The sequence below is a fragment of the Nymphaea colorata genome, chromosome 6, assembly GCF_008831285.2.
Source record: "Nymphaea colorata isolate Beijing-Zhang1983 chromosome 6, ASM883128v2, whole genome shotgun sequence".
NCBI lineage: Eukaryota > Viridiplantae > Streptophyta > Magnoliopsida > Nymphaeales > Nymphaeaceae > Nymphaea > Nymphaea colorata.
Window position 1 is genome coordinate 9,994,312 of NC_045143.1, and position 14,385 is coordinate 10,008,696.

Consider the following 14,385-nt stretch of genomic DNA (forward strand, 5'->3'; position numbering starts at 1 on the left):
TTTGCAAAAGCATAAAAAATTGGCATATTTTTTTTATTACAAATCATGTTTTGGTTTCTGAAATATAATTATGACTTTTTGTCGAAGCATTCTGATCTATTATGATATGATGATTTTCCATGATTTTGATTTTATTTATTACCTACATTTTCAAAGCAAAAAATTCTAAATACGCTGTGTAAATTACATCCGATCGGTTATTTTTGATAGCTTGATCACTATATATGTATATTGGATGATTTAACTGTTGCTAAAAAACAGTCGCTACTCACTACATTGGTATTAAAGGCGGTTTATGGTGTGGTGACAATTTATAATGCCTTTAGCAATAAATTGTGGTCTTCTTAACTACAAGTTCCTAAATTTTATCCATTAGGTAAATATTGACTATACACACATATATATATCTATATCTATATCTATATCTCTCTCTCTCTCTCTATATATATATATATATATATATATATATATATATATATATATATATATATATATATATATATATATATATATATATTTATCATGTTGTAAGTATTGGATTCTATCTCGCGTCAGAGTCCTTAAAAAAGTTGTATCTCGTACCAATCAAATCATGCTGGCTAAAAAAGATTATCCTATTATTGTATGGTGAAATGCAAGATGTATCAAGATCAAGATATATCTAGATCGTATGGTCAGATGCAAAAGATTATCCTTTTCGCATCATTTTGTTGCCGTTGTGCAAAACTTATATGAATGACATGCAGATATATCAAAAAAGGCTACATATATTCATCGTGGTCTTTAATCTAATTTGTTGGAAACAAACTCGCGAATCAACTTTTAACAAAACAAAAAAGAAAGTGGATTTCTAAGACTTAAGGATACATAAAATTGTAAAGCATTGTTTTTTAAAGTTCTTTAAATGTCAACTTATCTGTCATAATTAGACGACCAATATTTTATTTTAATAGACAAATTATTTACATCATGTCTATATACATGTCCAGATATAAAAAAGAAGCCCAAAAAAGGAAAACACTGCAAAACTAAACTCTCTTTATTAGTTCTCCGTGTAGGTTTTCATGAAAAAATCTTCCGGCCTCTCATAGCACACTCTTGTTACAATGGGCGGTATGTTTAATTACATCCGGCAAACGCTACATTTGGCAGCCGTGATTTTACCAAGCTCAAAATAGTCGGAGGAATATATATATATATATATATATATATATATATATATATATATTATACCCATGAAAAGCCTTGGTTGCCTCAATGTTAAGCTGGCATTTAAATGCGTGCATTACAATAACTGGCATTAAATGCCTGCCCAGGTATCCAAATTACACCTATTTTAGAACAACTATTTCAATAAAAGAAGAATTAAAATATATGAGAAATAACGATAAAAGATCTGACGGGATGCTTCCTTTGTCTAATGTTTCACATTTCACTTAGCTAAAGCATCACATCTTGCCAAAAACACTTTTTGTGGACGGCAAATAAAAATCACGGTCGGCAGACAGCGGCAGAGCCAAAAACATTCTCCCTAAGCGGCACTAGTTACGTAATTTTAAATTTTAAATAGCATTTGCATGTAAATGAGAAAAATTGGCATGAAGTTTCAATATGAAAATAAACACTTTTTGTGGACCCATAAAGGCAATTGCTCACAATGCTCACAGCTACTTGTAAAAAAACAAATCTTCAAGACCTTGAATGAAATTCTTAACAATGTAATCTAGATATAATTAAAAAAAAAAGTATGACATCATAAAGAACGTTCACATCCATTGTTCTACTGCCTATGGTTGTATGAAAGATGACTTCATGAAAGAAGAAAAGTTCCACATGTTGTTCTCCATCAGATGACAAGAGAACAAGAGAATGACACACGTAAAGCTAAATCTACTTTGCGGGGGGCGGAGCCACATGTCGGCATGTGTGGGCAAATGCTTACACAGTCCAATAAAATCCCCTTATATACATATTGATTGATCCTATTTTTTTGCATATTTATACATAAAAAGGTGCCTCTCAAAAACATGGTGAGTGCCCCTCAGTTGAGTAGGAAGAAAGGTCAAGTTACATGCAGAAATAGGTTGATTGTTGATCGTACAACCACAATATTTAATAAGCATTAGGGAAGTACATCAGAAAAAAGGAAAGTTCAAAATTCTCCAGTCAACACATCTTGACAATAAACAAGTGGTCACCAAAAGCAGGTTTGTCATTTTCTCTTTTTACTGGTAAACTAGCTATAATGTCTTATGAAGACAAAAATGAATTAGTTCTCTAAGAATTGACGTAGATAACTAGATAAACAACATAAAAAGTTAAGAAAGTAACCGCAAAAATCTTTCAGTCGAGGCCATAGAAGTGTTCGATTTTCTTGAGACCAATAATCTATACTCCCCATCCAAGAAGAACTCACAATACTTGCATGATTTAAATTGCTTCCATAATTTGAAGACCAATCAAACACTTACTAAACTTACAACATTTCATAATTTGAGTTAGGAAAATTTAAACTCAAAGTTAATTAAAGAATAAAGGAAAAAATTTATTAAAGGATCCTTGTCTAAAAGATCACCAATATCCAGGGAAAACCAACAAACAAAAGTCCAATAATTGTAGAACCTTTTCATAGATTCTTGGACTCCCCTGAATTACATCAATTCTCAATCAATCAAAGGTAGTTATAATGCATTATCCTCTCTTTTTTTTTTCTTTTTTAGCTAAAGGACACAAAGTATAGACTAATTAAACTACAAAATTTTATGAACTTTTGAGAATCACCTGTAAAGAAGGAAGGAGCACTAGAAACCTTGAAGAAAATGAATAGGTGAGAGATCAAAATAAAAATAAATGAACAAGGTCAAAACATTGTATATGCATGTCTTCTGTAAAGAGAAGATGACATAGAATGAAAATGAATACTCTTGCTTCTTCAATAAATTGCAATAGAGGAAGAAACTGTGTAACAATCAATATAGCTGTATATGGAAATATACAACAAACTTAAAGATAAGTTATAACAGATTTTGCTGACATTTATCTTCACAAAATTACTCAATGTTATCTTTGTTGTAACTAGTCCTTTATCTCCTTGTGGCTTGATGCTATTTCTTTAACACACTACCTCAAGTTGAGCATGGCTGGAAGCATGCTAAGTTTGTCCATGAACTCTTCAAATAGAGCTGTTCTATAGCCCTAGTGATTCCATCAGCTAATTGTTCAGATGACTTAATGAACTTTATAGAAATATGACCTTTAGAAACATTTTATAGAATTATGTGAGCATGAAATACTAGATTTGTGGCAAGATATAAGGCTCATATATTATTGTACCATAACATAGGTGCTTCATCACGTGATCGACCCAATTCCAATAACAAAGCCTTGGCTATAACAATTTGGTTGTTGCACATGCTAGCAACTTGTATTCCGCTTAGGTATTTGAGTGTAGTATTGTTCGTTGTTTTTTTGAAGCCCATGATACAATATTGTCACCAAGAAATGTAGCAAAGCCTTCAGTAGGCTTCTGGTCTTCAACATTATAGGCCTAGTCTACATCAATATATGCACTTAGGAGTAAATGATCGGGGCAGAGAATGCATAATCCATAATTGCATGTACCCTTTAAGTAATGAAAAATACATTTTACTAGAACCCAGTGTTGCTTTGTCAGTTGTCACATGAACTAACACACTCACTTGATGGTGAAAGTGACTTTTGGTCTAGTTACAATGATATATTGAAGTGTGCCCAACCGACCCTGATAGAGAGTAGGATTCAACAATAAAGTGTCAGAAGGTGTAGACTGGTTGCTGGACATAGGCATAGTGATTGATTTTGCATTTATCATTTTGGCTTCGACCAAAATATGATGTACATATGTTTGTTGTTTTACACTTATGGAATGAAATCAACGATCTATTTTTTTTTTCAAGAAAAAATGTAAGTGATGGCAAATGAATTGCAGAGTTGATTAAGGATCTAGTCAATAATTCAAACAGATATGCCGGTGACAATCACATCATTGACATATACCAACATATAGAGCTGCTCTTTTCCTTTATCAAGAAACAAAGAAGTATCAAACTGGGATACATGAAAACTAATATAATGTAGGAAATACTTAGTTGATGGTACCACGCCCACAGAGCCATTTGAGACCACATAGAGCTTTATTCAATTTGCATACATATGTTGGAAAGCAAGTGTCTACAAATCCATTGGGTGGAGCAAAATATATCATTGAGGTAGCCATTGAGAAACGTGTTATCAAAATCAAGTAAAGCGGCACGTTGTGTGGCAAGAGTGAAAATCACCTGCTTGATCGGTTTGAATATGATACTAAATGTCTTAAGTTATTGATGTAGTCAATTATGTTGCATTGGCAAGAGCGAGAATCACTCGAATAATAGTCGGCTTGATGGTGAGACTAAATGTCTCACCATAATCTATACTTGCCTCTTGGGGAAAGCCTCAGGCAACCAATCTTGCGTTGTTTCAAGCTATGGACCCATCAACATAACGTTTTATTTTGAAAATCCATCTTGTGCCAGTGACATTAAACTATAGATCTGGAGGAACCAAACATCATTCTTGGTTTTGGTGCAGAGCATCCACTTCTTATTTCATGACTATGAGCCAAGGAGGAGACAAATTTCTTTCTTTGAATGACATAGGTTCATTGTTGGGATGAATGAAACATTCTCTCATTGACCTGAAAACACCTTCAATTTAAGAGATCCTATCATTAAACTAGTTAGCATGTGATGTGTACAAGATGTTTGTGTTTGAATCTCAACGGAAGTTGATAGAGAAGTTAGAGTAGGCTCTTATAAAATGATTGTGGGTGAAATAAAACCAACCTCTGGTAAACCAAGAGTAACATCAGGTTATTGAGAAGACAAAATTCCATGATGATGGTAGTTCAAGAGGTTATGTTTCTCAACCTCTCTTTCATGAGCAAAAAAGGTACAAAGTCATCATTATTTTCTTATCTATCATGATGGGGGTCAAAGAGCCATGATTATGAGCCGATATATAATATTGAGAAATCCACTTATTAAAACCAGTAGGTTGAAATGGCATATCTAATGATAACCATTGATAATACTCATCAAATATGATGTGCCTTGAGATGATGGCTCGGTTAGATTTTGGCTCCAGGCATAGATAGCCTTTGTAGCGTCTAGTACCCAAATTAACATGTATGCAGCTGTCATGGGTTAAACTTGTTAGTATTATGGTCAAGAAGGGTAACACCTAAAATACCAAAAACACATGAAAGAATAATCACGAACCATATTAAATAACATTTGAAATGGTAATTTCTTTGTTGAGTTTGAGTTTGCGGAACCAATTATAATATATATTGTAGTCCTAGCCTCCACCCAAAAGTCATGGTGCTATTGTGCATTGTTAATCATGCTTAATCGAGTTTCAACAATGTGCTAATTATTTCTTTCAATAATGCCATTTTGTTCAGAAGTGTATGGGCGTGAGAACCAACACATTATGCCATGAGATTCCAGTTCCATCTCAAAAATTTTGTTACAAATTCCATTCCATTGTCAGATTGAACCATTTTGATATGTGTTCACAATTGCTTGTCAACTGCAGTTTTGAAATTCGCAAGGCATTGATAGACTTCAAACTTGCACTTTAGAAGAAATAGCCATGTGAATTGAGAGAAGTTGTTAAGGATCAACAAAAAGTACATATACCTATCTCGAGATGAAGTAGTGTCAGACCCCATACATTCATATGAATCTACTCAAGAGCCTTGGTCGCATGAAAATTTGATGAAATAAATGAAAGTTTATGTGATTTTCCAATCAAGCAATGTCTATACTCTTTTTTTTTTTTAATAGAGGAGTTTACTGAAATGACCAAGTGACTTCAATAGAGTAACTAACTATCTTCCTAGTAGCATGCCTAAGCCTTCTATGCATTCTTCGTATGACCCACAAACATCATTTGAACGTTGAGCAAAAGTCTCTATCTTCTTTTCTTGATTTCTAGCTGGCTTTACTCGAACGTGGTAGAATTTGTCTCTAGTTTTTGGCCCATGAAGAAGCTCCCTACCTGTCAAATTATCCTTAATTACAAAATTAAATTTAGTAAATTCACTAAAACACCCATTATCCAAAGTAAATTTCCCCATCAAAATCAAATTATTTTTCATTTGAGAGACATGAAGACTATTTTTTAAAATCAATGAAGTGCCTTAGATCTTAACCAGCACTTTCTCTAGAAGCTTTATAGGTAAAAATTTACCATTGCCAACTGTTATAGTGTCCAAGCCTTTCTTGTTTTGCATGGTTTCATCATTGTTAGTGGCCTCAATGTCAAGGTACATATGTTCATCTCTAGCATCTTGAAGTGTCATTATAAAGTAGGCATGTGGGATGTCTCAGATTGTCTTTGCAGTGTCATCCCTTTTGGCCACATGACAGACAACACTTTCCTTATGCTTCATTATTAGAGGATTGAGACTGATTATTTCCATATTGATTCTGGCTTCGACCTCCTTGTCCTTGATAAGAGCCACATCAATGACCGCGGCCTCGCCTATGCAGGCCTGTTGAAGATAGCATTTTTAAACAGATAGCATTTTCTAACTTGTTTGGCTGCACAAGCACATTGGGCTTTAATATTTGCAATATTTTCTCTTGATTAAAAAGAATATCATAGAGATAAGAAAATGTCAACACCTTTGACACAAACGTGACAAGCGAGGTCATGAGACTTTCATATTCACTTGAAAGTTCATTTGTAAATATTTGAATGCTGCAAGAAAGTCCACCAATATCTTACTCTTCTCCAAATACTCTACAATCCTCATGTTTCCTTTCTTCATAAATATGAGAGCTTTCTTCATCTACATGACATGAAAGGGAGACTAGGATCCATATACCTTTTTCAATGTGGTCCAATCTTCATGAGCTCAGCGAGATCTAATGATTTGCCTATATCTACCTCTGATACAATGGCCTTTATCCAACTTAATGCCCACTGATCATATTTTCTCCATGATACAAAGTATTGGTTGCTTTCTTCTTTTTCATTTGACATAATTTTTTAAATTACGGGTTTAAAAATGGAAGCATTGACATATTTTAATATCTATTGAGATATCATGACTAACTCAAGTTGGCTCTTCCACAACTTGTAGTTGTCCATGTTCAACTTTACATAGACTAGCCTAGCAATGGCAATCCATTGGGCAGTAGACAAGAAAGTCATTGGGCTGTGAAGCGCTAGCTTTGATACCATAAAGAGAAGACAACATACATAAAATGAAAATGAATACTCTTGGTTTTTCAATAAATTGCAAAAGCTCACATGACTTTTATATAATAATCTTATACAACTAAGAAAGATCATGCTTAACGGTCTATACCATAGTATACAATAAACTTAAAGATAAGATTGTGACATGGAGGAGATAAAGGACTGGTTACAGCGATGATAACATCGAGTATTTTTGTAAAGAGAATTGTTTCTTTAACATTTGTATATCATACAAAGTTGTATTTTGCTAAACACAACTAAACCTTCATGCACAAGCATGCGTTAAATTAGAACTTGATCACAAGAACATGAACAAGAGCAGTAACTAATGTGCACATAACCACAAGCCCCAATCCAGCAAATCGATTTTCAAAGTCAGCAAAGCATGAACTTGGAGTGAGAGAAATGATGACAAACAACAACAACAAGCAAGAACCGACCCCTAGCCTACTTCAACATAACATAAAAGGGGTTGGGTAATGCAAAATGCAAATGAACTAGTATAACAGGTTTAACGAGCAAGATGTGGGAAATAAACAAGATAGAAATTAACATGATGCATTGTTGGATCAAGAGCAGATCTGTGAGGAAACCTAATGTCACCTAACATTCTCTACAACAATATATATATATATATATATATATATATATATATATATATATAGAGAGAGAGAGAGAGAGAGGATGAGCTATTCTTGTTGCAAAGAGCATGAGACCACATTGCCATGAGTAGCAAACAAAAGACAACGATGCAATGGAGCAATGAAAATGCTCATGCTACTGATGGTCCACCATAGTGCAACAGCGGTTGCGGTGGCGAATGTAAGGGATTATAAAAGAATGTGATTCCGTGATAGAGAGAAGAGAATTCCTAATAGGCAGAAAAAAGCATGAGACTTTAGTCACATCTATCAGATTGGGAGAAAAGGCACAAGGCTTTAATTCCATATTAGCACTAGAAACCAACTCCTTCCTCTGCATTTGTTACAATGTAATTTTTTGTTAAGTTTGAATTTTAGTTCTACATTTGCAATGAAATTCTATGTTTTAAACATTACCTAAATGAAATTCAAATTTTGATTGTGATGGAAGTAAATGATAGAAAATCAACTATTGCATTCGTCACGTAAAAGAACAAGAAGTAAAATGTAATTACTTTATCTAGTGCAGATGTAGAACACACGATGTTGACATCAACTACTAGTAACCTAAAGTGAGTTAGATCAATTATGAATGAGATGAACATCCATACTACTACATCTGTGACAATAAAATTGTTGCGAACCGGTTGTGTCTGACCTCGGCCAAGCAAATGGTATGAGTCACTCATGTGGCCAGCCTAGGCATTGCTGGGTAAAGAAGTGAGATCAATGAGTCAAATAGAAAGCAATGCACTTAGGGTATACAATATAGTAGTGTGAAAATGAAGTGCATCAATGCAACATGATCAGCAATTCCTTCAAAGATGCAATCCCATCAGTAAGTTCGCATGCATAGCATTAGGCTGCATACATGGGTACACAAGGGTTTAGGACTAATTCTCTAAGTGGATGCATAGGCAGTGTCCTTAAAGAGTGAATGAATGCTCGGCCCTGAGTAAAACAATGGTCTGCAGCGTTGCTTAGTCACATTAATTAGTTGGCAATTGGCTTTAGCTGACTTCCTTCCAAGGAAGTCTTCCTCCTACCTAGATTTCATATAGAAATAGATAGAGGCGCTTGGAGGAATGACGTGTTATAATAAGGCCTCATGCCTATGGTTTGTTGATAGTTTATTGTGAGATAAATCTATGATGATGCCCATGATTTGCCAAGTGCCTAAAACTCATTATCTGGTCTATGGTATGAAAAAATGAAAAATTCTTCCACTGCCTTAAAGGAAAGGTAGGCTGGCCGAAGGCTTCTAAAAACCTTCAACACTGCATGGGCTGAAGTAGCTCAAAACTTTGGCCTATAACAAGTTAAGTAGGCGACAAAGATAGATGACATGCCGAGTTTAGGATTGTAAACTAAGTCCTCATGAAGTTGTATTTTGACTACACATTCATCTTTTTTAGGTAACAGTATTGTGCTTTGGGTTATTCAACTTGATTAGGAAGATCGATAAGTTAATGTACAAGTTAGATCTGGCACCAAAATTCAAGATGCGTCCAATGTTTCATGTATGCAACATGAAGCACGAGTATTACCTCATCTCTTTAAAAAATAACATAGTCTATTTCGACTTAATTACCATTATGTGATCTCTTTAAAAGCATAACATAGTCTATTTCGACTAAATATGGTACATGAGCGCCTGGCAGCTTCTGGTTTGTTTACATATACGTATATATATTTATTTATTGCATCCTATTAAAAGGTTTCTTTTTCTACACTTAAAATAAGAGAATGAGAAGGCGTATAGAAGATAGAGTCAATACCTGTCGCCTATTAAAAAGGAAAAAGGGAAAAAGTGAATGAGAAAACTAGTTTTGTCGGTTGTATACATAAATAAATGAAAAATATCTTTAATTGGAGACCTACCCTCTAACTGTAATTCTAATTGGTCCTCAAAGCTTCAATTTTTACACACAGGCCATACTTTTCTGACGACTGCCAAAAGAAGGCCTCCATTCACTGTTGTCCTACAATTCTAGTTACAGAATCAACCAATTTAAATCAATTGACAGTTATGCCTTCTGTATTACATAAGAGCAAAAGAACATTTGCCAACTTAAAAGGCAAAACGTTCAAAAGCATAAAGTTTCATGCCCTTCAACGTGCCAAACGTGCCAAGGTTTAAAGTCTTGGAGGCTGCCAACAAAAACGAGGCCGTGCCCAAATGAATCAGAAAGATAGAAACTGTTTTGGAAAAACAAGCACTAGTCTCCTGAATGAGAATTTCTCAAAATATGAACGGCTAAATTTTCATCAAACGCCCGGACAAACTTTAAAGTTATCATCAGCATGTGGGAGGACTTTTGGCATAGGACAGATCACATATCAAAGCTGGTATGCCTCTTATGGAGCCTCTTGTTTTCTGAAAACCAAGGGCGAATACAGTATGCGGGCCATGGCAGGAAACCCAAAAAAGCGCAGAATATGCCAATTTTGAGGGGTCGTCCAGAGAGTCCCATCATCCATTACGAAGCCATCCAGCTATGGTTTCTGTAGTTTTAATTGACAATTGGGTAGGAGGGCTAAAGGGCTAAGAAGGAGAGATAGACTCTTTGGATGAAGAACAGAGGGTTTAGTTAAGATAAGGATCAAAACCCACGAGCAGGAACTCAATCCCATTCCACATGATGATGAGTGCAGCCCTCAACGACGCTTTGTGGCTCAAAGAAATAAGTCCGTCCACATCTCTTCCCACCAAAAAAGTATGTGACGTGTAGCTCTATCCAGAGCCACTGTATTCTCGACCGTTACTCCACCCGGTTTAAAACTCCATTCGACCACATCCTCTCCTTCTAAAATTCCATATAGCGAGAAGAACTCTTTCTCTTTCTCTCATGGCTAATGAGCATTCCGTTTTTGCCAATGAAGATAGCTTTTCTGATCGTGATGATGATTATGATGATGAACCAGAGACATTCGATATGAGCTCCCTGAGGAACCACCTTCCTGGAAAGTAAGAAGCTGGCTGCCCATTAATTGTTTGTTTTCCTTTCTTCGTTTCTTGGTGGTCTTGAAACTGCTGATCATGATTTTGTTGTTGGTGTTCATGAATTTGGACGCCTGATGTGAGGCTGATTGTGGGTGTTTGTGGTTTTGTGCAGAAGAGGGTTGTCGAGGTTTTTCTCAGGGAAATCGCAGTCTTTTAAGCGGATTTCGGACGTGAAGAGCGTTGAGGATCTGGAGAAGCCTGAGCAACCTTGCGTGAAGAAGAGGAAGAAGTGCAGCAAAAAGCATGGGCCATTCATGCCTCCTGCTTCTTGTAGGCCTGTGTTGAGAACTCCTTGCAGGCCCTGTGTCGGGGTGTAGTTTGATCTGAGCTGAGGTCCTGTTTGTTGCACTCGTAAGATTGCTTTGGCTCGATCACCGGGTGGTGGATGTCTGGCTGCCTATGATATTTTAGAGATTCCGAGTTTATGGAAGCCAGAGTGATGGGAAATCAGACGGGGATAGAACATGTGTATAAACAATGGAGTACAAGGAAAAGTTCTCGGTAATTAGGATTGTTCATAGCTGACCACTTGTTTTTTTTCTTCTTCTTCTTCTTATCCGATGTTGACATATGGCCATTGAAGTTGCTGCTCTTCATGATAAACACGGTTTCAGTTATTTCATTGTTTGATCCATGAAATGCAGCCATTTCGCCCAAATATGTGCATGGACTTACATCTTCGAGCAGCCACAGTAGGTACCACAAATTATGCATGCATGAACTACTGGTTGTGGATGCAAGAGCTGCAGAAAATCTTCACCCGTTAAGGGAAACCATCATCCCTTTCATGGATTGTTAAAGGGAAATTTGCAAGCCTATGATTGGTCAATTCTTGGGGTCCCTTTATCTGCTAGCTCTGCGCAGCCGTGTCGTCGCAGCAAGGATGCCCACTTGCAATGTTCTGCCACAGGCAAATGGGCTTATATTCATGTGTCTGGGGGATTGCGAACTTCTATTTTGATAAGTTACATGTTAACACAGTTCGTACTAGTGATTGTGATCGGATGCAAGACCATAATGAAACCTTCTTTTTCATTGCAGACCATAATGAAACCTTCAACAACTGGTTGTTGTCTTCTCTCACGGCTTTCGAAGCATGACAAATCCTGAAATCAATGGTTTTCTTGTGCACTTTTCAAAAGCAGAATGAAGAAAGGCTGCCCGGAAATGATCCCAGGCCCAAGGCATAAAGATCTTATGTAGAATGTTACCAAAGTAAAGTTTGGAAAAAATTGGTACCAAGTCCAAAAGAACATACTGATGGCACAAAATTGTACAGCAGGCAGCAGGCTGCAAGCAACACAAGCCACAGGACCCAATTTCTACAGGCATCTTAAACTGCATCGACTTCAGAAAAGTCCCCCACCTATTCTAGAGAACCATTTGTTCTGCCTTTCAACTTGGGAGGTGTCAGAAGTTACATGCAGATGCTCACAAAAAAAGAAACAAAGTTACGGTGACCATTCAAAATTACATTAGATTCTTAAAAAGGAAAAGCAAAGAAAAAACTCATTCTAGATTGTGAGTCCTTCAAATGGCATTTAGTACGATCATATGTGCCAAAGTCCCTACTTGTTCAACATGGCTGAGGCTCCCTAGAGATGTTTTTCATAATACGCGGAAGCCAAAATGGATTGAGCAAAATAAGAATAACAATCTTAAAGCAAATTCGGCAACTAACTTCAGCATCTGATACTAACTGATCACATGCATGTTTATATATATATATATATATATATATATATATATATATATATATATAGAGAGAGAGAGAGAGAGACGGAGAAAGACAGAGAGAGAGAAAGACAGAGACAGAGGCAAAGAGAGAGGAGTTAAAATCCTATGGCCATCCGGATCTCCATTTAGTCACAACCACTCGATACATTGAAACAGGCGGTGTTGTATAAGAGGTCGAAGGATTTCTCCATCCAAACCTAAAACCTAAACCCATATGAAAAAATCCACACATTCTCTCTCCCTCTCACTCTCTCTCTACCAATATATATATATATATATATAAATATATATATATAAATATATATATATATATATATATATATATATATATATATATATATATATATATATATAGTGTGTGTGTGAGTGAAAGAGAGAGAGAAAGAGCCGATAAAATGGAAATATATAACAAAATTTGGGGACAAGAGGTCCCCTAGGTACAAAAACAATCCGTGAATGAAACGGATTAGTGAAAGAGAGAGAGAGAGAACAGTTGTCATTGTACAGATTAGTGATCTATCTTGTTCTTCGCTATGCAAATAGGTAGATTTGCGGTTAATTAGTTCATACATCGGTCTTCGGCTGCATTTACGCACTACGATGTATAGTCGGCCGAAACTGAATGAAACTTTTGTGTTCCCTAAAACCAGTTCTATATATGTATTATGTAATTGGGTTCAGATTTGGCTTAAGTGATATCTGGATTCAAGTGAAACAAATAGTGCAAGTTGATGCTTATACTAGGCCCGGACTGGGGTTGACAATTAAAGTTATAAGCAAGGATGGTATATTACAATTTGAACAAGTGACTGCAATCAGGCTTCTCTGACGTTCACATTATACTTGTAAAATAAGGGAAAAGGGAAATGTTGTCGAGTATGCGTAGAAAAGGGTTCGTCATTTACAATAAGCGGAGATGCCAATCATGGTTCGTAATCTTGTTGAAAAACCTTTTTATAATGAACTAGAAAATATTTTGACTTGAGTTGACCTGACTGAAGCAAACCGCGCACCTTTTTTGTGTACAAATTATTTTCTTTTCAATAAGAAATTAGAATGTACTATGCAGCAGTATTGTGAAAAGAAGAAACTGTGTTATATCGGCAGGCCGCTAATTCAGTGAAACGGCTAATTCTGGAACAAGTAATTAATTATAAGTAAACAGACATTATTATTATTATTTAAATTTAAATGAGAAAAAACATACAAAAGAAGTGAAAAAAATAAAATTTTTCTATATAAAAACAATACAATAGTTAATTGGTATACGAAACAACTGGTACCTGTGTACTGGTTATGAATCAAATTGATTTGCCCCTAGTTGACTTTGAATCAGCTCATTGAAGCCAACTTTTCCAATACTGCACACTTCATGTTACTCTTTGAGTTGCATCACAGGCCATAGAATTTTGTTTAGTCCATCCTTTGAAAGATTAAACCTGAAAAAAAATGTTCATTATTTTATGGTTGAAACTACGATCGAAACTTAATCTATGAAAGTTGCTTCAATTTTCAATTTTACATCAAAACCAAATCTTAAATATGATTTTTAGTATATCTAGGATGCTGCCCAAAATGGAAAAGTTCATTAGTTAGTAGCCAGACTGGTCAATATGACCCGAACCCAAATTCTCTCAGTTTCAATCGGACCCAAAATCCAAAATATGGGTCCTCTAGATCTCTATGCGAGAAAAGTTTCCGTTGGCCTTGGAT

General features: G+C 35.6%; 1 protein-coding gene across 1 annotated transcript; it reads left to right on the forward strand.

The window, feature by feature from the left end:
* Positions 1-10,529: 10,529 nt before the first annotated feature.
* LOC116255668 (protein OXIDATIVE STRESS 3-like) lies at positions 10,530-11,970 on the forward strand. The gene is made up of 2 exons (XM_031631566.2): positions 10,530-10,899; positions 11,048-11,970. The coding sequence occupies exons 1-2, from the start codon at positions 10,781-10,783 to the stop codon at positions 11,250-11,252; spliced, it is 324 nt and encodes a 107-aa protein (XP_031487426.1). The 5' UTR covers positions 10,530-10,780; the 3' UTR covers positions 11,253-11,970.
* The last annotated feature ends 2,415 nt before the right edge of the window (positions 11,971-14,385 follow it).

Excerpts from the sequence above, each read along its gene's own strand:
- LOC116255668 (XM_031631566.2), top strand. The coding sequence starts at position 10,781 with ATGGCTAATGAGCATTCCGTTTTTGCCAATGAAGATAGCTTTTCTGAT. Across the intron at positions 10,900-11,047 it reads AGGAACCACCTTCCTGGAAA|AAGAGGGTTGTCGAGGTTTT; the intron begins GTAAGAAGCTGG and ends GGTTTTGTGCAG.